General features: G+C 37.6%; 3 protein-coding genes and 1 non-coding gene across 6 annotated transcripts in view; 2 read left to right on the plus strand and 2 right to left on the minus strand.

Moving 5' to 3' along the window:
- Positions 1-2,807: 2,807 nt before the first annotated feature.
- On the plus strand, positions 2,808-2,880 carry TRNAK-CUU. The gene has a single exon. It is a non-coding gene; the product is annotated as a tRNA-Lys (tRNA).
- Positions 2,881-5,657: 2,777 nt separating this feature from the next.
- Positions 5,658-10,396, minus strand: LOC103710242 (ribosome biogenesis protein WDR12 homolog). 2 transcript variants are annotated; one of them, XR_005512240.1, is made up of 15 exons: positions 10,050-10,396; positions 9,840-9,940; positions 9,639-9,745; positions 8,751-8,786; positions 8,551-8,636; positions 8,219-8,286; positions 8,022-8,132; positions 7,789-7,923; positions 7,095-7,238; positions 6,792-6,900; positions 6,559-6,695; positions 6,428-6,463; positions 6,251-6,351; positions 5,948-6,065; positions 5,658-5,898 (listed from the first exon to the last, which is right to left on the minus strand). XR_005512240.1 is itself a non-coding variant. In XM_008795900.4 (14 exons), exons 1-13 carry the CDS (start codon positions 10,210-10,212, stop codon positions 6,262-6,264), a joined length of 1,323 nt encoding a protein of 440 aa, XP_008794122.2. In that variant the 5' UTR covers positions 10,213-10,395; the 3' UTR covers positions 5,658-6,065; positions 6,251-6,261. The 2 variants fall into 2 exon arrangements, 1 of the variants encoding a protein (XP_008794122.2); XM_008795900.4 differs by having other exon boundaries at positions 5,658-6,065; positions 10,050-10,395.
- Positions 10,397-12,817: 2,421 nt separating this feature from the next.
- On the plus strand, positions 12,818-15,534 carry LOC103710250 (flavonoid 3'-monooxygenase CYP75B137-like). The gene is made up of 2 exons (XM_008795911.4): positions 12,818-13,755; positions 14,687-15,534. Exons 1-2 carry the CDS (start codon positions 12,868-12,870, stop codon positions 15,329-15,331), a joined length of 1,533 nt encoding a protein of 510 aa, XP_008794133.2. The 5' UTR covers positions 12,818-12,867; the 3' UTR covers positions 15,332-15,534.
- A 2,518-nt stretch (positions 15,535-18,052) lies between these two features.
- Positions 18,053-20,495, minus strand: part of LOC103711194 (DExH-box ATP-dependent RNA helicase DExH14) — a 51,330-nt gene continuing 48,887 nt past the window's right edge. Inside the window, exons 49-50 of one of the 2 annotated variants that reach the window (XR_005512241.1) lie at positions 18,446-18,857; positions 18,053-18,373 (exon numbers count right to left, since the gene is read on the minus strand). Coding sequence is in view for 1 of the 2 variants with exons in the window: in XM_017843650.3 (XP_017699139.2) it covers positions 18,771-18,857 (87 nt within the window). In the remaining variant the exon portion in view is untranslated. Of the gene's footprint in view, positions 18,858-20,495 lie in introns of both variants that reach the window. The other variant, XM_017843650.3, reaches the window with a different exon arrangement.

Genomic DNA, 20,495 nt, shown 5'->3' on the forward strand with positions numbered 1-20,495 from the left:
TTCCAGGAAGAAAAAAAAGAGAGATCTTTTTCATAAATTTGATAATTAAGTAGACTCTCTCTAGAATTTTCTTAAATAATAACTTTCACTAGTTTATATTTTATTTTTAGAATTTAAAACTCTTATGTTGGTTTAAAATGAATATTCTATCTCACAAGCACCGGCGTTATCAATTATAGCCATTGTTGTAGAGTTATTTTTTGTTCCAATAGCTAATACATTTGGAGAAAAATTCACTCCTCCCGACCTCTCTCTCTCTCTCTCTCTTTTATTTCCAACTTTAAATTTTTATTTAGCTTTCTTATCTCGAGTTATTCCCCGTGATCCACCTATGAGATCGCTTGCACCAGCTTTGGATTAAAGAAGATCGGCCATAAAATATAAGAAAGGAAAGGAATGGGGACATAGCGAGTGACTCTCGATTCGCTGCTCTACATTTTGAGAAAGTGGAATAATAAAGCCCAATCAATTTTCCATATTTAGTTTTTGAAAATCCTTTCTCAATTTCAATAAATTGTCGAAACTAAAAAAAATTCTAATTTTAATAATTTTTGAAAACCGAAATAGCCATGGCCATCAACATTGGCTCTATCGCTACTGCCACCAACACCCCATCAGTCTTTATTGATAATGCCACTGCCACTATGGTCACCATTGCCGCCGCAAAACTTAACCCAAATGACTACCACACAAGTTTTGGGTTTTGGTTAAAAAAAAAGAAAAGAAAAAGAGACTAGTTTTAGTTTTCATGAAAAATAAAAGTGATACCAAATACAACCTAGATTTGCTCAGGTTGAATTTGAAGATAAATGATTCCAAAATAAAGATCCAAATTATTGAATGTCATGTACCACTTCTACATGACTTACAAACTGAAAACTAGACGTTATACGGTTTTCTTGCCGGTGCCTCAACTCATACTCAGTTCAAGATATTCCAAAACACATTTTCTTAAATTTGCATAGTATTTTCACATTGGTCAAATAGATAAACTACGTATGTAGCTGCGTATGTAACTTGTCACTCCGGAGGCACCTTGTGGATTGATGATGGAGAGTTGCCCTTGGCACTTCGAGGTATCCTATTTTTTGACCTTATTGGGTGTATCCGTTCCCGTCGGGTATAATACCCCCGTATTAGCCAAAAAAAAAAAAAAAAAGATAAACTACAAAGGTATCTGTAAGCCTAGACGAAACTTCCCCCTCTACTAAGTCTACTACCTTGTCACCAACTCAGCATCATCTTTGAAAGAAAGGCCAGGTTACTATTTTGTCTATCTTAACTCGTCAATTTTTCAAATGGATTCTTAACTAGTCAAATTTAATAGCCCACTGATATTAGCAGACAGAACTCTCCTCACATAATCTACAATTATGATGCTTCACTTCATGATGCCACCTTTGACTCACTCAATCACCTCAAATTCATGACATGTTTCAAAAATGCCTCAAGAGGTAGCAATTATGTCTTAAAAATCTAAAATTGTCCAATTTGTGACCTACAATATACCTAAACGATCTTATCAAATCAGGCATGGCACTGAAATTTCCATTGTCATCTTGAAGTAAAATGTACAGCAGATGTGAAGTACTCGTTCAAGAATCAGAGCGGTGTGCCCTGGCAAACTAAACTACATTAAAAACAGGTAAAACCGAAGGCCAAGAATATACAAACAAGAAGTGGAGTCATTGGTGATAGTGTTTAATTAAAAACAATGTCTACCTCAATTTAGAACTCTTGCTTGCTAATTCAATCATCAAGAAAACGAGGATCCTACTGATTCTGAGGAGCATACCTTTATGTATCTGGTTTCAAATATTTTTCCCTGCAATTCATAATAAACCAACAAGAATTAGAATTTATAGGAGAAAAAGCAAGAAAGGAAAGACATTCAGTAGAATGATCACTCGAAAACATTCCGCAGAGATGCTAATTGCTCGAGAGGCAAAAGAGCTCGCCATCAATGAGATACTTGAATAGTTCTAGTTGGAACCAAGGATGCACTGTACCATGTAGCTCATATCCATGCTTAAATGGTAGAATGCAGAAGAAGGAGAAGGCTGGAAATCTCTGAGAAGCCTATGCTTTTGTTATCCTTCACAACAACAATCAGTTGGCTGTTCCATGTACCCCTGCTGTTCAGAGCACTCATTGCAAATTTTTCATGTTGCAGACGAAGAACATTTTTATCTAAATAGCACATAACTGCATAGAGGCTCTTCTGTAGTCCTCACCCAACTTAATCCAGGTTCCTTTCTCAATCCTACTCTCATTCTCCTCCTAGTGTTTTCTGCATCATCCCACTTCCCTACTTCAGAATACATATTGGACATGAGCACAAGCGTTGGGCTATCTTCACCTTGCATTCCCATTATATGGTCCCTAGCAAGTCGTACTAGCTCTACATTACCATGAAGCTTGCAAGCAGCTAAAAATACTGTCCACACGGATGCATCAGCCTCAAGCAGCATATTTTCGATAAAGAGTCTTGCCCTATCCAGCATTCCTGCCCTACCAAATAGATCAACCACGCATGCATAGTGTTCCATGCATGGGACTATCCCATACTTAGAAACAGATCACCAGCTTCATATATAGTAGCAGCAGTAGAAAAAGCCTACTAGCAATAACTACCAAAAATAAGTAAAAAAAAAAAAAATGTATATCTCTGAGGAATTGAAATTTGGAGGGATGAGCATAATTACTTAAAAGTAACTTTCACAAATAAATATAATTTGATATTATAATAAAATAAAATAACTACGTGGAAAAGAAGAAGATGATTTTGGATTTCCCATATTAAAACTGCCCGTCTAGCTCAGTTGGTAGAGCGCAAGGCTCTTAACCTTGTGGTCGTGGGTTCGAGCCCCACGGTGGGCGGTTCAATTTATTTTTAAACTTTTTTTCTTATTGCATATCTTTTTATTTTATTTTATTTTATTTTCCTCCTCATTTCTTCTTAAAATTGGAAGAAAGAAAGGATCCACTATCTTACAGCTTTTTCTTTAAATTTTTTTTTTGCTCGATAAATCTTCTTAGAACTAAAATATTAAACTACACCAGGCAATATTTTATATTTTTTTAATCTTTTTTCCTTCCTCAATTCTTCTTAAAATTGGCAAAAAATAAAGATCCCACTATCTCACAGATTTTTCTTTAAAAATTGTCCTTTTTTTATAAATTTTCTTAAAATTAAAATATTAACATGCACCATTACTTCACAATTTATTTTTTTATATATAACAAGATACCAGTTTTTTGATTGGGTGTGATAAATGGTTTACCAAAAAAAAAAAAAGAGAAAATGGTGAGATATAATATCTGGGTAGGTACAATTTACACATGTTTTATGTGATTTACAAAACCTCATATATCCAAGGCACCTTTATTTTGGCTGAACTTATGAGGTGGAATGGAAGAACTTTTCTCACAATATTACCGAGCACTTGCTTAGATAATATCACCTCTTATCCACTCGGGAAAGAGACTCTTGAGTTCCATTCCTATGAAAGCCAACCTTAAAGGTAGGATAGGTGTAAGGTAGAACGGGTACAAATTAGCTTCTCTCAATCTCGATCTTTTTTTTTTTCCACAATGGAATAAGGCCCTGTTTGGGGGAGCTGTTGGCAGTAGAGCTGTTAGAAGTAGAGCTATTGAAAGTAGAGCTGTCTGAAGTAGAGCTGTTATAAAAAGCTGTTTGTTGTTTGGTAACTACATTCGTAAAGTGCTGTGGTACTTTGTTTTGTGTTTGGTAAACAAACTGAGAAAGTACTTTTGTATGACAAAATTACCATAAAGGACATTGCATAGTATTATACAACAGAACATAATAAAATATAACATAAATTAATACATAAATATACGATATAGTATAATATTATTGTAATATAAAATAATATTATGTTGATATAGCATAATAGTGATATAATTATTAGAGTAAATTAATATTTGGTAATATAACATAATATTAAATTATTTAACATAACATATTAATGTATTATGATATAATGTAATATATATTATATTTATAGTATAATACAATAATAAAAGTATAAACTATTATAATTATTAGTATAAATTAATTTCTCATATTATAACATAATATTAAATTATTTAAAATAACATATTAATGTATTATAATGTAATGTAATATAATACAATATTTATAGTATAATACAATAATAAAGGTATAAAATATTATAATTATTATTATAAATTAATTTTCCATAATATAACATAATATTAAATTATTTAAAATAACATATTAATGTATTATAATGTAATGTAATATAATATAATATTTATAGTATAATACAATAATAAAGTTATAAAATATTATAATTATTAGTATAAATTAATTTTTCATAATATAACATAATATTAAATTATTTAACATAACATATTAATGTATTATGATATAATATAATATGATATTATATTTATAGTATAATACAAAAATAAAGGTATAAAATATTATAATTACTAGTATAAATTAATTTTCCATAATATAACATAATATTAAATTATTTAACATAACATATTAATGTATTATGATATAATATAATATGATATTATATTTATAGATAACACAAAAATATAGGTATAAAATATTATAAAAGTAGTATAAAATAATTTTCCATAATAATTTCTCATAAAATAATTTTCCGCGGTCCAGGGGCTCTTCTTCGTGGTCCACGCTCGAGGAGGACCTCAGTGTGGGCCGCGAGGTTGATGATAAAAAAAAAACAATAGATTGATTTTAGAAGGTATGGAAAAGGATTAAAATTTTTTTCTTCTAAAATGTGGTTCAAGAGATGCATACAAAAATTGAAAAGAAAAATATATTTTCTTATGGAAAGGAGTCTGCCGGCTAGGGTTCTTGGCTCCAGCAGATTTTTAGGTTAATAAAGGGACAAACTATGTAATTATGTTATTTTAACATGGACATATTTGTCAAAAATATAGCTTTCCGAAAAAGCTGAAACAGCTTCCTCCCAAAAGCTCCAAATTGGAGCTTCCTCCCAAAAGCTGTTTTCAGCTTCCCGCAAAAGCTGAAACAGCTTTTTGAAAAATTTACCAAACACAGTTTTTCATCTAAAAGTACTTTTGGAGGGCCAGAAAGTACTTTCTGGCCCTCCAAAAGCTCCCCCAAACAGGGCCTAAGTCTGGATGCTTGACATTGGATTAGAAGGATTAGATAAGCTGCACTTCATGAATGTTACATTTTCAAATATGTAACATCAGGGAAGTAATTAAAAGGTTGTGATTCTCATGAATGGCTCTTGATTGTTCATCAATGAGTGGTTGATCATTTGAACTTCTTACTCTCTCCCTCTTCCTCCTTCCCCCTCCCTTTGGAATGAATAAGAAGGGTGATATCTTTCAAAAATATTTAAAATTATCCCACATGAATTTACTCAGGTAGCTAGACACATATCATACATATATAGCGTGGCTGCAACCTTTTTTTTTCATGAGTTCAATTCTAATTCAAGTCAGCCTTAAGGGTGGGATGGATTAAGGTAAAGAAGGTCAATATTAGCTTCTCTTAGTCTCGAATAAAGAAATCACAATGGAATAAGTCCAGAGAGTAGTAGATTGGACTGGATGAATAATTAGATAAGATGCACACCACGAATGATCCATTTACAGATATGTAACATCAAAGAACTAATAAAAGGTGTGATTCTCATTAATGGCACTTAATTGTTCATCAGGGATTGGTCCATCATTTAAACTTCATCCCCCCCTCCTCCCTTTCAGATGAATAAGAGTAATATAACACTCATTTTGATCGACAATCACGACATCCTTCGAATTAAAGTACCATCTCGTGGTACAATAGCATACATAACATCTAATAATAATATATGTCCTTAAATAAAACAGTACAATTAATCATATTCTGAACCAGATCGGCTGAAAGGCTTCTTTGCACATTTACTGGGTCAGGATGGTGATGACCAAAAAATACGTCAAGTGACATTACTTGCACCCACCATGTTCTGCACTCTCATCAGCTAACTTTCTGGAATGTGATTGCAGTGTGATGAATACTTGCTGCTCTGCAAACACTCAAGAAAAACAAATTAGGACTTGATTGATTATGATGTAGTGCAGCATTACATGTAGAAGGCAAAATGCCAGACAACCCTGTCAATCCACAAGGCAGAAATAAAATGAAAGATATGCCTTCAGGACATGAAAAACCGGAACCTCTCGGGAAAGGAAATCATAAAAAGGAAATTACCCTGTGCTACACTAGATTGCAATTCCAGAACAAACGCAAAGCTTTGAATCAGCTCCTCCGCTTATTATACTATCATCTTTCCACCAGTCTGCAGTTAGTACCTGCATTCTCCGAAAAAATCAAGTCAGCAAACCCAATGGTTCTCCCCAGTCACAAGCATCAAATCAAAAAGCCTACCTTGTCTTTGTGCGAGTCTACAGTTGCCAATGGCCACTGGAACAAGAACGTCAGTCGAGATATTAGTGTATGTCATGGATTTGTACAACCAGAACAATGTGAAATAATGCAGGGAAAGGATAGAATGTTACCGCTGTTCTCAAATCCCACAACATCACTTTCCCATCATAAGAAGCCGATAACAAATGAAACCATGACCTCGTGTGCCACTTGCAAGCAGTGATCCAAGATGAATGAGATGAAAACTGAAGGATAGGAGCCAGAGTTCCTGCACATATGGATTTGTCCAAGTCTTATTCAGATTAAGGGCATAACCAGGAAACAAAAAAGATTATGTAGTGTATAGATTCTTCTATTTGTTCACCTGGTTTTCGAGGATCCCATATCCTCAAAACTGGGTCAGAGCCACCTGCAGCTACAAGTGCAGATCTCTCTCCACCAACATGGAGGCAATTTAATGCTTTTCCGCAGACCTATACACAAGAACATCGCACATATCAAGCTATAAGATATCAGCTGATTCAGATGTATGGCTGTCAAACATGAAGTCTGCAAACCTAAAGAATAACTAATTAGCTTGGCCTTCATGATCCCTTACAGTTTACAGTAAATCCGTTTGCACCATCAGATCGCGCCCATAAAATTTGACAACATAATTATATCATACCATGTTCCAGGTCTCGTTGCCTGTTTGAACATCCCATTGTCTGACAGAATGATCCCATGATGCAGAATATATAGTCTGAAGCTCTGGCCACACAACTGAAGAAACACACTGTGTATGTCCAACAACTGTTGAAGTAGAGGTGCCCTGAATTTCATGAAGAAACTCTATTATCGATAGAAAGAGCTCAGAAGTACAACAGAACCAAAACAGAAGACATCATTAGCATAGAAGATGCCCAACACAATATCACAGTCCAACACTTGAACTTTACTTGATTATACATTCAGGAATAGCATAATTGTAACCGCCTGTTTCTCAATCTTCTCTCTTATTTACTGAGCACTGTTTTGGCATTTCCTTTATTGAACAAAATTTCAATTTAGTTAGGAAGTTAGCTCTAATCTTTAGTTTTCCTATTAGACATGTGCACTAAGATTTCTTTCATTTTCTTTGCCTGCCAACTCTTGATACAACTCTTGACCCAGACTACTTGACCTACATGAGTTGGATTTCCCAAAAAGCCTCAAAAGACCTAAGCTTCATCAACAAATCTGGGTCTTCAAATCTTTTTCTTTTTTATGATAAAATGAATCTACTTTACTCTCCCAAAGTTGCAGTTCTCATTTTTAACCAAATGAGATATCAGAAAAGCCTTATTAAATCATAAAAGTAACAAAAAGAAGATCATAGATACCTCCAACAGAGACTCTTCATGTTCTGCTGCAGCAGAATGAAGCTTTCTCTTCTTTATTGACACTATATCACCTTCTGCTTCAGACCCCTTTACTTTCCACAACTTGATAGAGCAGTCCCACGAACCTGAACATACCTAAGAGTAGAAAAACTTTAGCATCATAATTCAGGGAAAGAGAAGAAGATATGATTTTTAGAAGCCCATAGATGGAGACAAGGATAAAAAGATCTGACCATATCTCCAGAAGGGGATGAAGAGATGCTCTGAACAGATGATGTGTGTTCTTTAAGAATTTTATATGCTCTGATCCTCAGTGGATGCTCCACATGTTCAGTTGTATCAAACTTTCAAAATACACAAGATACTTAAAGTCATGTCAGCAGACACGCATACCTTCTTCTAAATAAAGTTTGTACAATATGTAGCATACCTTCCACAGTCTCAATGACCGATCTTTTGAACCTGTTGCCACAAAGAAGCTGTTTTCACTCTCAACTCCTGCAAAAGGACAGGACAACTGAAGAAGTGAATATACTCCAGTGCGTGAAGGTATCAAACACATACTCAAATATATTCGACTATAATTGTATATGGCCAAGCATGTAGCCAAAAGAGTGCATGCAGAAAGAGAGTTTTTCAAGCATCGGATTGGAACCTCTTTTAGAATCTACCATGCTCCACACTAAAAAGTGAAATTCCCCCAAAGAACAGAAACCAGCATAATATAATGTAAAGTTGGGGTAATATATTAACTAGAACAACCTTCGCGATTGATGACACTTGCGGAAGTAATTGCACCACTATGCCCCTCAAAAATGTGTGAACATACTGCTCCACCTTTCCATATCCTAAACAATGAAAAATCATTAAATCGTAAATCAGGTATACACGAAGTCCTGATTGTTTAAGAAAAGAAAAAATGAATATAAATGAGTGCTGCTGAAAGTTTTTAAGAAGCTTACCTTGCAAGACCATCATAGCACCCTGTTAGTATGAAACTGCCATAGGAGACAAGTTAGCATTGTAGACCATATGTGACAATAAAATAATAGCTGGTCAATATTACCAAGAAATAAGAATAAAAAATAAATACATACACACATGAATACACACATACATCCATGCATGCATGCACGGATAAATATATACTTACCACCAAGGCTATCTCTAGAAGTATTGCTTTGAGCAAGAAAATATCAGGAGCACCACTAAACTAGCATGTCCAATGAACAATTACAACTAAATCCTCACAGCAACAATAATTTGTATGTCATTATCGGGAGCACCACTAATCAATTCGAGAAATTCTAAGAGAACAGTGCCTTTTGTTTGCATAATACACTTTGGAATAAGACCTGGAATCAGCAAGCTCGGTGCATAAATATTTCCTTGTGAAAAGCATGAAGCAAAAGGGGGTCATAAGCTTAGACACAGTATTTCCCCATCACCGATAAGTCTACAACCTCATCAACGTACACAATGATTCATCTTATCTCTAAAAGACTAAACTTCAATCTCATCTGTCATAAACTGTCTCTATCATAAACTTCCTCATATTATTTAAAGTGTGGTGCATTACTTTGTGATGTTACTACCTTCACGCATCCACCAAGCTATATTTCGTGACAGGTTTGAAGAAGATACGATGATGTGTATAAACTAAATAGATGCAACTTGAAATCAACAATTCCACCTAAAGAAAAATATCAAATCAAACATGACACCGAAATTTCCATTCTCATCCCAAAGTATAAAATACAACAACAGAAGAAGAAAGCGAATCAAGAACTAAACTGGTAACCTTAACTACAACAAGAACCTGGTAAATTGCAATCAGAAACAACATGTACCTTGGGTTAGAACCATCGACAGCACTGACCCAATCATCATGCAAACAAGAATCCTCCTGTTTTCTCGGAGCTACAGCCTTTATGTATTCGATTTCAAGAACTTTCTCCTGCAATTTACAATATACTCACAGGAATCAAAAATTCTAACAGAAAAAGCAAAAAAGGTAAGACCTTTGACAGAATAAGCGCCATAAAACATACTGCTGAGATGCCCTTGGCCAACAGGAACTGCTCCAACGGCATTCGTATGAGCTCGCCGTCGACAAGAAAGTCAAACGGTTGAAACAGGAACTCAGAATCCACTGTACAACGTATCATCAGATAGTAAAACGTGAGATAGCAAAGATTCCCATGCTTAACAAGAGTAAATTTCGAGAGAAGAGAGGGGATGGGGGTATGGTACACGCGTACAGCTCTTCAGGAGATGGTTGACGATCTCCGAAAGGCCCATTCGAGTGAGATTGGAGGGGACGGCGAGGGAGGTGGTCGGGACTCGCAGCGGCGGCAGGAGCTTGGTGGTGAAGCGGACGCGCATCTGCCTCGAGGCCTCCGCGCTGCCGCCATTGGCATCCATCTCGTATCAATATCCCTCCCTTTCTCTTTCTCTCTCGTTCTCTCTCTGATGCTGTGGTGATCGGAGAACCTCGTCGGCCGTGAGACGGCGGAGGTCGGAGGGAGAAAAGGGGGAAAATAATAGAGGGAGCGATTTGAGCAAGGGTTAGGGTTTTGGTCGGGAGTGGATGATGACGGGGCGGAGGGCGATTGGTGACCGAACGGGAAAGGATTCGGCCATTCGGAGGTGCAAACTTGGGTTGGGCTGTCCTTGGGTAGGAGGGCCCAACCCAATAAACCTAGCACAGTCCAAGGCTGGGACCTGACCCAACAATAAAACTTTCAGACCCAGGCTTGGTGCGATTAGGTTGAGTCAACTCGGGTCGATGATTTAATATTGGAACCTAGGTTGGCTCGATTTTTCATCCAACTTGATTGCGGACAAGGTAATAGAGTTGATCAAGGGTAACCCTCTTGCTATAATGAGTAATGTCGTGGCATTCATCTTATCTAAGGCTGCGAATGGGCCGGGTTGACCCGTGGCCCGACCCAACCTGCTTAGACTTGACCCAACCCATTTTAGAGGGCCCGTTGGCCGGGTCGGATTCTAAAATTGGCCCCGTTCTATTTTTCAGGTCGAATATGGATTTACTGAATTCCGATCCGACCCGATCCGACCTGACCCATATGAAATTTGGATAATTTTGAGTTTTCAATCCTACAACCCAACTCGATCCATCCCGAATTTGTAAAATTATTTGGATCCGCGGGCTGCAGCCCATAGGGGGTGCAAAATTAGGACTCGAACAAAGAACCTGATTGGGTCGGGGTCACTCATGATGCGACCTAACACAACCCATTTGCAACCATAATCTTTTGCTTGCCACTTGGTGTAAGATTTTGTTTGTAGAATTTATGAGATAATTGAATGATAAGTTGCCAAGTTAGCAAAATATGGGCTTTATGATTTTTCGATGTGCACTAACATATGCCTTAAAGCATTTCCATACTACCAATGCAAATAAAAAGGTTAGGTCATCGTGCTGACTTTTTCCTATGATATTTTTGTGCTACAATTGCTTTGCTCTTTGCTCCCTATAATTACACTAGATAATATGAGATTGTCAGGTTGATTAACAATTTTGTTACATAAATCTAGAGTCCCCAATAGAACAGGACCGGCTAGAAGCCAGTATACACGCTTTAGCTATTTCTTAGCAACCAAACACCAGAAGTCTCAGAATTATAGCTCACCAGCATTCACTTCTCAAGCAAATCAAATACCCGAAGTCTCACTTCAGCAAAAAAATCATATTTCAGAACTCATTTCTTGAGAAGTGGCCATTTCCACTTCTGCTGTGCAACCAAACATATCCTTAAGTTCTAGTCTGAACCGATGCCGACCAAATAGTCGAATACTTCGATTAACCAGATGTCTAAATCTAAATTTGAGCCAGTAGGTCATATGTTTCCTCCAATAATGACTCCATTTATGTAATATATAATGTTGCCATCCAACCATATATGTAGTTCTTTGGACTCCTTTGAGTGGGTGGCGGATATTTATTTATGAAGCCTTTTTTTTGTAACAAAAAATATATAATGCCAAAGCGGAGTACCCCAATATGCTCTCAATGATCCGAGAGACACCAGAAAGAAACCAGTTTTTTTCTATTACCCGTCAACTTTGTTGAAAAGTAGTTGGAGTTTTATTTTTCATTGTTTGATAATTAAGCGAGCAGTTGTTGTTGGCGAAGGAGTTTTGAGTAGATGTCATCAGTACTAGCCGCCATTCTTTGGGGAACAGCAGCTTTGATCGTTAGGCGGTGATGATAAGCTACGTCCAAAAAAATTATAAGTAGTTTTCATCATTATAGGTTAATATTTAGATTCTTTAGTTATATATAAGTACGGAGATTTTTTCGACAAATAATCAATATAGAACTAAACATACACTCACACGAATCTGCATGGATTTAATAAATCTAACTTAACAAAAAAAAAAAACCACAATTTGTTACCAGTCCCTAATCATGTATTTTAATAGGTTCATGAACAATATATATATCATGTTCATCGAAAGGTAGGTACCTGCCATGCAATTTCACCCCCAAATTAAACATCCCATATGTTGCTTTGCCATGCAGTTGTTGCAAGTTTTGAAGGGAAGTTGTAATTAACTGATCATCAGGATTTTTGGAATCATGATAGAACCATCTATGTGAAGTGGAACGGTAGCTAACCATGCCCACCTACCATGTCATGCTACCATAACAAGCACATCTTCACTGCAATGCAAACTACAACTTCATTATAATTAATTAGGATAGAGTGGAAAATAGATATATAATTTTTTGCATGGATCAAGTAATTCTATATATGCATGGATGTATATAAATAACATCATTAAAAACTGTGTACATCGAATTTGATTAGACTTAGATATTAAAAACAAGGATAGTGGCCTTCATCTATACCAAGTACAGATCTTAGAAATTCTAACTTAAATGAAATATTTTGTCCCTCGTGGGAGTTGCACCAGAGCAGCATGACTCAAAGTCTACCAGTCCGTCAAGCTGCCTAACGGTCCAAAGTTGATGCAGTATAAGACCACATCACATCGTTCCCGTGGAAACAGAGAAGATCACACAAACCCGGCACACAAAGTCGTACGTACATGGCTCCGGTTTACCTCTTCCTCCTCACTCTGCTCTTCGCCACTCTCCTGTATCTCTACTTCAGACCCAGGTCCCACGCCCCGCTCCCACCGGGCCCCATGGGGTGGCCCATTTTGGGGAACCTCCCCCAGCTTGGGACGAAGCCCCACCAGACGCTATACCACCTTTCCCACGTCCATGGCCCCCTCATGCACCTCCGGTTCGGCCGCACCGACACCATCGTCGCCGCCTCCGCCGCCGTCGCCTCCCTTCTCCTCAAGACCCACGACGCCAACTTCGCGGGCCGCCCACTCAGCTCCGGCCCCAAGGTGATGGCCTACGACGGGCACAGCGTCGCCTGGTCGCCCTACGGCGACCGGTGGCGCGCCATCCGGAAGATTTGCAGCCTCCACCTCTTCTCCACCAAAGCGTTGGATGGCTTCCGCCACATACGTCAAAGCGAGGTGGCGGCGATGGCGGCGGGCTTGGCGGCGGCGACGGCGGCGGCGGCGGTGGAGGTTGGCCCGTGGCTTAATGCGTGCACGGCGAACACGATATCGAGGGTGACGCTGGGGAGGAGGCTTTTCGCGGTCGATGGAAGTGGAAGAGAGGAGGTGAGGGAGTTCAAGGAGATGTCGGTGGAGCTGACGAAGCTCGCCGGGGAGTTTGTGGTGGGAGACTTCGTCCCGGCGTTGAAGTGGGTGGATGTGGGAGGGGTGGTGGGGAAGATGAAGAGGTTATCGCGGCAGTTCGACGGCTTCTTGGAGAAGATCATAAGGGAGCATATGGAAGAGAGCGGTCCCGCGGAGCAGCATGAGGATTTCCTGTCTGTTCTCATCAAGCTCAAGGAGGATGGTGATGAGGACGGTGGTAAGCTTACAGACCAGGAGATGAAGGGAATTCTTTTGGTAATAGCTCAGAATCTCTCTCTCGTATTTTTACATTAAACTATTAATAGTAAATGACATCAATTACTCTTAAAATACTTACCTAGGGTGTTATAATCCAATTTATCTAACCCTCTTCAGTCCAATTCTTGTGGACTCATTTAAGGTTTGAGTCAAGTAAATCAACAAGTACTTGATCCAGTCCAAACATAATGAGGTTGTTGGATTTGTTTAATTTGTGACACCTAAATACACCCAGGCAATGGATCCTCTACAACCTAACTAATTGGACATTTGGCAGATTTTGGTATATGCAAGGAATATTTAGTTAATATTTTTGTTTCTACATAAAACCTGGAATTTTGTATAATTAAGGATTTTAGAGAATTTAGACTCTATGCATCAACATCGCAAATACACGATATCAATGACATGTTATTTTTGAGAAATAAATATTAATGTTTCCAACATTTCAGCTTCACTAATACCACATACATGAATTGCGTCCGATGTCTGAAAATTGCAATGCGTTTTAAAATGACACACAAAGAAACATTTTCAAAATAAATGAAAGAAGAAACATATGATATTCCCACCTAGCTATCACAAGCCAAAGTTTCAGTAAGGCTAGTATGCCTGAAAAATAGAACCTTGAAACTTTTGGTCACTGTTATAGCAGAAACTATAGTTGTTGATGGTTGATCTTTGCCTTGGCCAAGATTTTTTTTTTCTTTTGGAAATAAAAAATGGCCATCATCAATCTATAATTAGCCAAAAAGAGTAAGGATGCTTTTTGTTAATTATTATTATTAGCTTAGTGGTTACATGGCACAAAGAATTATTTTAAGATTGCAATTAGAGATAATTATATTATTTTAATAAGAGGAACACTGTAACCCACAACTATAATTATTACATCGGGGTTGATGACCAATGATTCTCTCCCTTCCAGGACATGTTTGTAGCCGGCACTGACACCTCAGCAAGCACCGCGGAGTGGGCCCTAGCAGAGCTGATCCGCCACCCAGATATCCTCAAGAAGGCCCAAAAGGAACTGGACTCGGTCGTGGGCCGCGACCGCCTGGTCTCTGAGTCCGACCTGGCCCACTTACCACTCCTGCAGGCGATCATCAAGGAAACATTCCGCATCCACCCATCAACACCACTCTCCCTTCCCCGCGTCGCCGCCGACCATTGCGAGATCAACGGCTATCATATCCCCAAAGGCGCCACTCTCCTCGTCAATGTATGGGCCATCGGGCGAGACCCTGCGACGTGGGCTGACCCACTTGAATTCAGGCCAAGCCGGTTCCTTCCCGGCGGCGGGCACGAGCACGTCGACATCAAAGGCAATGACTTTGAGATCATTCCATTTGGCGCCGGCCGGAGGATCTGCGCCGGAATGAGCTTGGGCCTTCGGATGGTCCAGCTCATGGCTGCCACGTTGGTCCATGCATTTGATTGGGCCCTGCCAGTGGGCCAAGACCCTGAAAAGCTAAACATGGAAGAGGCCTTTGGGCTGACACTCCAAAGGGCCGTGCCCCTGGCGGTGTGTCCTAAGCCCAGGCTAGCCCCTCATGTGTATAGAGCTGCTTGATTCATCAATGGCCGTAATGTGTTTCTTCTCTTCGTCCCTGGTGTGAGCGCTTGAGTGCCCATCTTTTCTTCTTCCCGTTTTTTTTCTCGCAATCATCGTGTCATGTTTGTCACCTTATAAGGTAACCATTGTGAGCTCTCTTTTTTCCTTTTCTCTATTTTTCTTTATAAGAATAAGATGGATGTACTGCCTATCATTTCATAGCATCCATTCATCGAGGTCAGACGTCAGAGGTAGCACCTGTGGAGTTTGATTGCAGAGAAGAGCAGATTGCTAGGAGAGTCTGTCTCCTATCAGGCCATGCATGTCTGCACGGAGGTAAATGGTGTTGTAGACTGAGTTGCCTCCTATGCAGCCCACCACTCTGAGGGTTTCATTTGGGCGAGCCACGGGTTAATGCCTGTGCCCTTATATAGTTTTTTATTTTCTAATCTTGTTGGCCGTATCCACACCCGTCGAGTGTGAACCGCCATTGTACCAAAAAAAAAAAAAGAGCATGGCTTTTAAGTATATTCTTTGTTTTTAGTTGATGGTTGTCTGCTTCCAAAACCTATTTCTTAATTTGTTGTAGAATAAAAAATTATTAATTGGACCTGATTCACTGGTTCGATAATGGACCAACCTACAAACCAACATACATATATATGAAAAAAAAAAAAAGTGATAAAACATATTTCTGCATATTACTTTACAGTTAGACTGCTGAGATGGTGAACTTGATCCAACCAATAATTTTTCGTTGAAAAGAGTGATCTTTAATTCAGATAGATTATATTTTCTTTTTTTTTAATTTTTTGATATATTTTATGCATGAAACGTAATTGTTTATCTACAAATTATTATATTAACAAGATTTTTAAATTTTATAAGATGGTAATATCTTGATTATACCATAAATTTTATAAAATGCCCTTTCTCTCTCTCCCCCCTTTCTTCTTTTTCTCTCTCTGTTTTTTCTTCAGTGTACCTTTTCAATTTTCTTCCTACATATTTTTTTTTTCTTTTCCTTCTTTTCTCCATCTTTTCTTTCTTTTCAACATCCTATTTGGTTTTATTGATTATCTTGGATTAAGACAATGCAAGCAAAAGGCATGTTAGATGCATGAGTCAAAAGAGAAAGGATAAAAAAAAAAGAGAAAAAAAGGAGGAGGAGTTACCGAACCACTTTCTCTCTGTTTTTCTATATTTAGGGATTCAGAAATCCTAATTTCTGAATTTTTTAATTTATATAATTTGTTTCCCCTTTCTGGCTCCTTATAAATATGTTGATGCTGTTTATTTGCTTAAGATTTCTTAACCCACCTGGTAGTCTAGCTGGCCCACGTTTGGACCACCTTAGCTGACACAGATATCATAAATCCTCCCTCTCTCTCTCTCTCATATGTACAAACAATCATTAATCATTTATGTTTTAAAAAAAATTAAGAGGTTACAACTATATTAGTATAAGATGGAATTTTTACGCCATGCTAGAGGTACAATTGAGCTGGGCCGAGTAGCTCGAAACTTGATTCGAGATTGCTCGAGCTTTAAATATCTAAGCTCAAATTTAACTTGACCATAAAAACAAAATACTCGAGATTGATTCGATTTAAATATCCCCTGAACTCAAATTCGAGCTCAAATTTAAACTCCAATCATAATTAAAAAATATAATTAAATTAAAATACAAATATTATATTTTAAACATTAAATTAATAATATATATTATCAATAAAATAAAATATTTATAAAAATATATATTTGACTAGGCTCACGAACCTTGGCCAAGCTGCCGAAATCATTTGCACCCGGCAGTTTTCAAGAGAATGTTGCAGCTACACTAATACAAGGTAGACAATAATTCAGGAATTTGCATGGACCGATTTTTATATACCGACCATAAAATGGGTAGCAATGGGGTTCGATCAGGCCTGACAACATTAGAAGGGACTTGAGATTTGCATCATGAGGTTTGGCAACCGTGGCTTGGCCCCCTTCTTGATTTTCAAGCCTGTCTTAGCTAGAAGCCTAGAACCAGAACAAACCTCACTAACCAGATCCAAGCTTTGCTTAGCCATCCAAGCTGCAAATAGACTTTTGGCCCTAATTCAAACCTAATTAGCAATTTATACACAATTAGTGATTTACAGAAATGTCACTGGGTATTAATATCCTCATTGTTTCTGGAGAGAGAGCTTGCCTGTATACCACAAAGACGGTCTCTTTTTTGAGTATCTTTTTTAAAGAGAAGCTAGCATAAAAATATGATTAGATAATGAAAAATCTACCATTAGACAAGAATGAGGACAGGGCTAGGCACAATTGTTAAGTTACTTCACCACACATTTTTTAGGCACGAATAGAATCAATTAAGATTGCTTAATTGGTAATGCATGACATCATGCTTATGTATGATTTTAAAACTTGGTGATACATATGCCTCGCAACCAAGCACAAACCAAACCTTGTTTGGCATCAATTTCTAAATCTTAATTTTCATTTTCCAAAACACAACCAATGCAAAATCATATTTTTTACTTTAAACTTTTGAAAACCAGTTCCTAGCTTTAAAAAAAAATTTCTAATTTTTACTTTTTTTTCTTCTGAAAATCAAAATCATCTATGGCCCCCACCACCGCCACCACCCTTGCCTATCTCCGCTGCTGCTACACACTGTACAGAGAGTATTCATATGCGTCAACACCGAGGACATACCAAGTCTCGGTACCTTACCGGTCAGATTCAATTTGCCCCATATTGAGACAATATGATTTAATAGTCTCATGAAACTTTAGAAAAATTCACATACTCGAGAATTTAATTTGATGATAAAGAACTGAAAATGGAGTAACTCCAAATAATTAAAAACTAGGTCAAGATTATATGCATGAGTGAGGAAAGTATTTTGAAGGCGAGCAATCAATTTTGCCCTTCCGAAAATTTAAATTGCATTCTGGTTTTGACTGCTTTAAGCTTCAGAGACATGCATATCATCACTCTTGGACTGTGTGTGACTGCAAAATTAACTAGGAATGAGCCGCTCCAATCATATTTCGTGGCCTACAAAGATAATCCATGCAATTAGCCAAACACAGACCAGCTGAGCTCATCTTAGAGGAGGAAAGTGTGCACCTCAGAAACAGCCGTTGGGCATGTTTAAACCATGTCAAGCCACCAGAAAGTGTTGGGCTATACATTTGACCACTAACTTCAGATCTGCACGCAGAGCTGCAGAGGATCACTTTCTTTCACGGACCAAACCTCAGAGAGGCTAAGAATTCGCCTTGAAATAATCATATGGTTGATTGGCTGTTGCTTTCTCAATGAAAATAGAAACCGCAGCCAGTAATCAGAATCTTATACTTCATATCTCACTTCCAAACTACGTCATTGATATGCCGCACAACTAAGTAGCTTGCCTTCATTTCTGATGGACCAACACCACCAATCCTAGTCTTTATGAAAATTGATTCTTAGATTCTCCTATGGAGTGCTCCTGCTCGAGTCCAAGATAACAATCTGATGCTAAAATTAGCTTCGTCTCCTGAAACCCCAAAACTTGAGTCAGAACATAATGAAAAGATGATGCAACAAGACAACCATCAATAGTATATAATATACATCGAACCAAAGATTCATATCAAGCCAAAAAGATTAATGCTTGCATCTATATTCAGAGCTCAATGATGCAGGCCCTCTCGTATAATGTATTCATGAGCTGGCTATAGGTTAAAAATTAAAAGCAGCAGTGCTCTGTCATTCACAAAAAATACAAAGCTGAAAAAAAGAACCTCAGCACCTCAAGATGGCTTTTAAAACTCTGAGCTTGAGCTCTATGTAGTACCTCTCTCCCCAAAAGACAAATCAATCGAACAGTCCACACATTCACCACAACCCCCATAAGAATAATTTTCCCTAGTGGGCCAAATAATAAATAACTCAGCAGCACCAGTTGAAACATTAAGTAGCCATCTAGTTTGCTTTACAGTTAATATATTTGTTTTAAACAGTTGAGTATTTTATATGCTAAACAATTATATGATCGTTTTGCAGTTAGTTTGAAAACTTGCACGCGCTGTCTTCAGTACATATTATTGTTAATCTAATGATCTAACTAAAACATCAAATGTGCTGTCTAACATGTCGTAATTAATTATCGAGGCCCTGTTTGGTATCACTGCAAGAATTAGTTTTCAGTTTTTAAGATAATCCTGTTTAGTAGAGCAGTTTTTATTTTTTATTTTTTAAAAAACTCTAGCACGGATTTTGGGAAAAAAAGTGAGCTATTAATAGTGGCTTTCACTTTTTTTGAAAAGTTAAATAGGTTCCTTTTAGCCCTGCTGCCGCCGCCACCACCATCCCTGCCGCCATCTTTGCACTACCACTGTCGCCACTACCCTTGCCACCCCCACTGCCGCTTATAGAACTGATGGTTATTTATTTTTTTTAAAAAAAATTGACTATACCAAACATGAATTGTTTCTGAAAATTTATATATAAAAAAACTAAAACTGAGTTTCAGTTTTCAGGTTTCAGAAAACAGAAAAAGTAATCTCAACCACAACCTTAGGTTATACTTTTTATTTAATCGCCTTATATAAACTTGGATATGATGATATTTTTGATATAGTTTGATTCAGATTAAAAAAATAAATCGCTTTGTTGCTAATTTGTCCCTTGATTCTAGGCTAGTGGGATTGACCAGGTAGGGCCCCTCAGAAAGATTGTATCATATATAATTCTTCTTGATTATATAAGCATGGTTTTTGGGTCTCTAGGATTTTGAGCTATGAATGGGACAGATCTGGATCCCTATGATAGACATAAATGCCAAAAAGACTGCCTTGAACAAAAACCAGATACCTCAAAATCACTTCATTCAGGCACATCAATTTACGTTTTTAAAGATCATCTGCAGAGAATCCATCAACCTGGTATAAGATGCGCATGTGCTGCAGTAGTTACCAGTCACCCATTAGATCTATGAAGGTTAAGGTATTTATCCCTTCAGTAAATTTCAAATTTCAAAGGGATATGGAACGCTTGAACTCAAATTCCACATCTGAAAATACCCTCCCCCTTCCCATCATGAAGCAACATATTGCACCTAGTCAACTACAAGTAAAAATGCTGGCAATGAACCTTATAAGCAAGACTTTTATACTCAGAAGCAACATTTGCA

The sequence above is a fragment of the Phoenix dactylifera genome, chromosome 6, assembly GCF_009389715.1.
Source record: "Phoenix dactylifera cultivar Barhee BC4 chromosome 6, palm_55x_up_171113_PBpolish2nd_filt_p, whole genome shotgun sequence".
Lineage (NCBI taxonomy): Eukaryota > Viridiplantae > Streptophyta > Magnoliopsida > Arecales > Arecaceae > Phoenix > Phoenix dactylifera.

Coding starts and splice junctions, on each gene's coding strand:
- LOC103710250 (XM_008795911.4), top strand. CDS start 12,868: ATGGCTCCGGTTTACCTCTTCCTCCTCACTCTGCTCTTCGCCACTCTC. Junction 13,756..14,686: donor AGATGAAGGGAATTCTTTTG/GTAATAGCTCAG, acceptor TCTCCCTTCCAG/GACATGTTTGTAGCCGGCAC.
- LOC103710242 (XM_008795900.4), bottom strand. CDS start 10,212: ATGGATGCCAATGGCGGCAGCGCGGAGGCCTCGAGGCAGATGCGCGTC. Junction 9,941..10,049: donor CAACCATCTCCTGAAGAGCT/GTACGCGTGTAC, acceptor TACGTTGTACAG/TGGATTCTGAGTTCCTGTTT. Junction 6,696..6,791: donor ATGGGATCCTCGAAAACCAG/GTGAACAAATAG, acceptor CCATATGTGCAG/GAACTCTGGCTCCTATCCTT.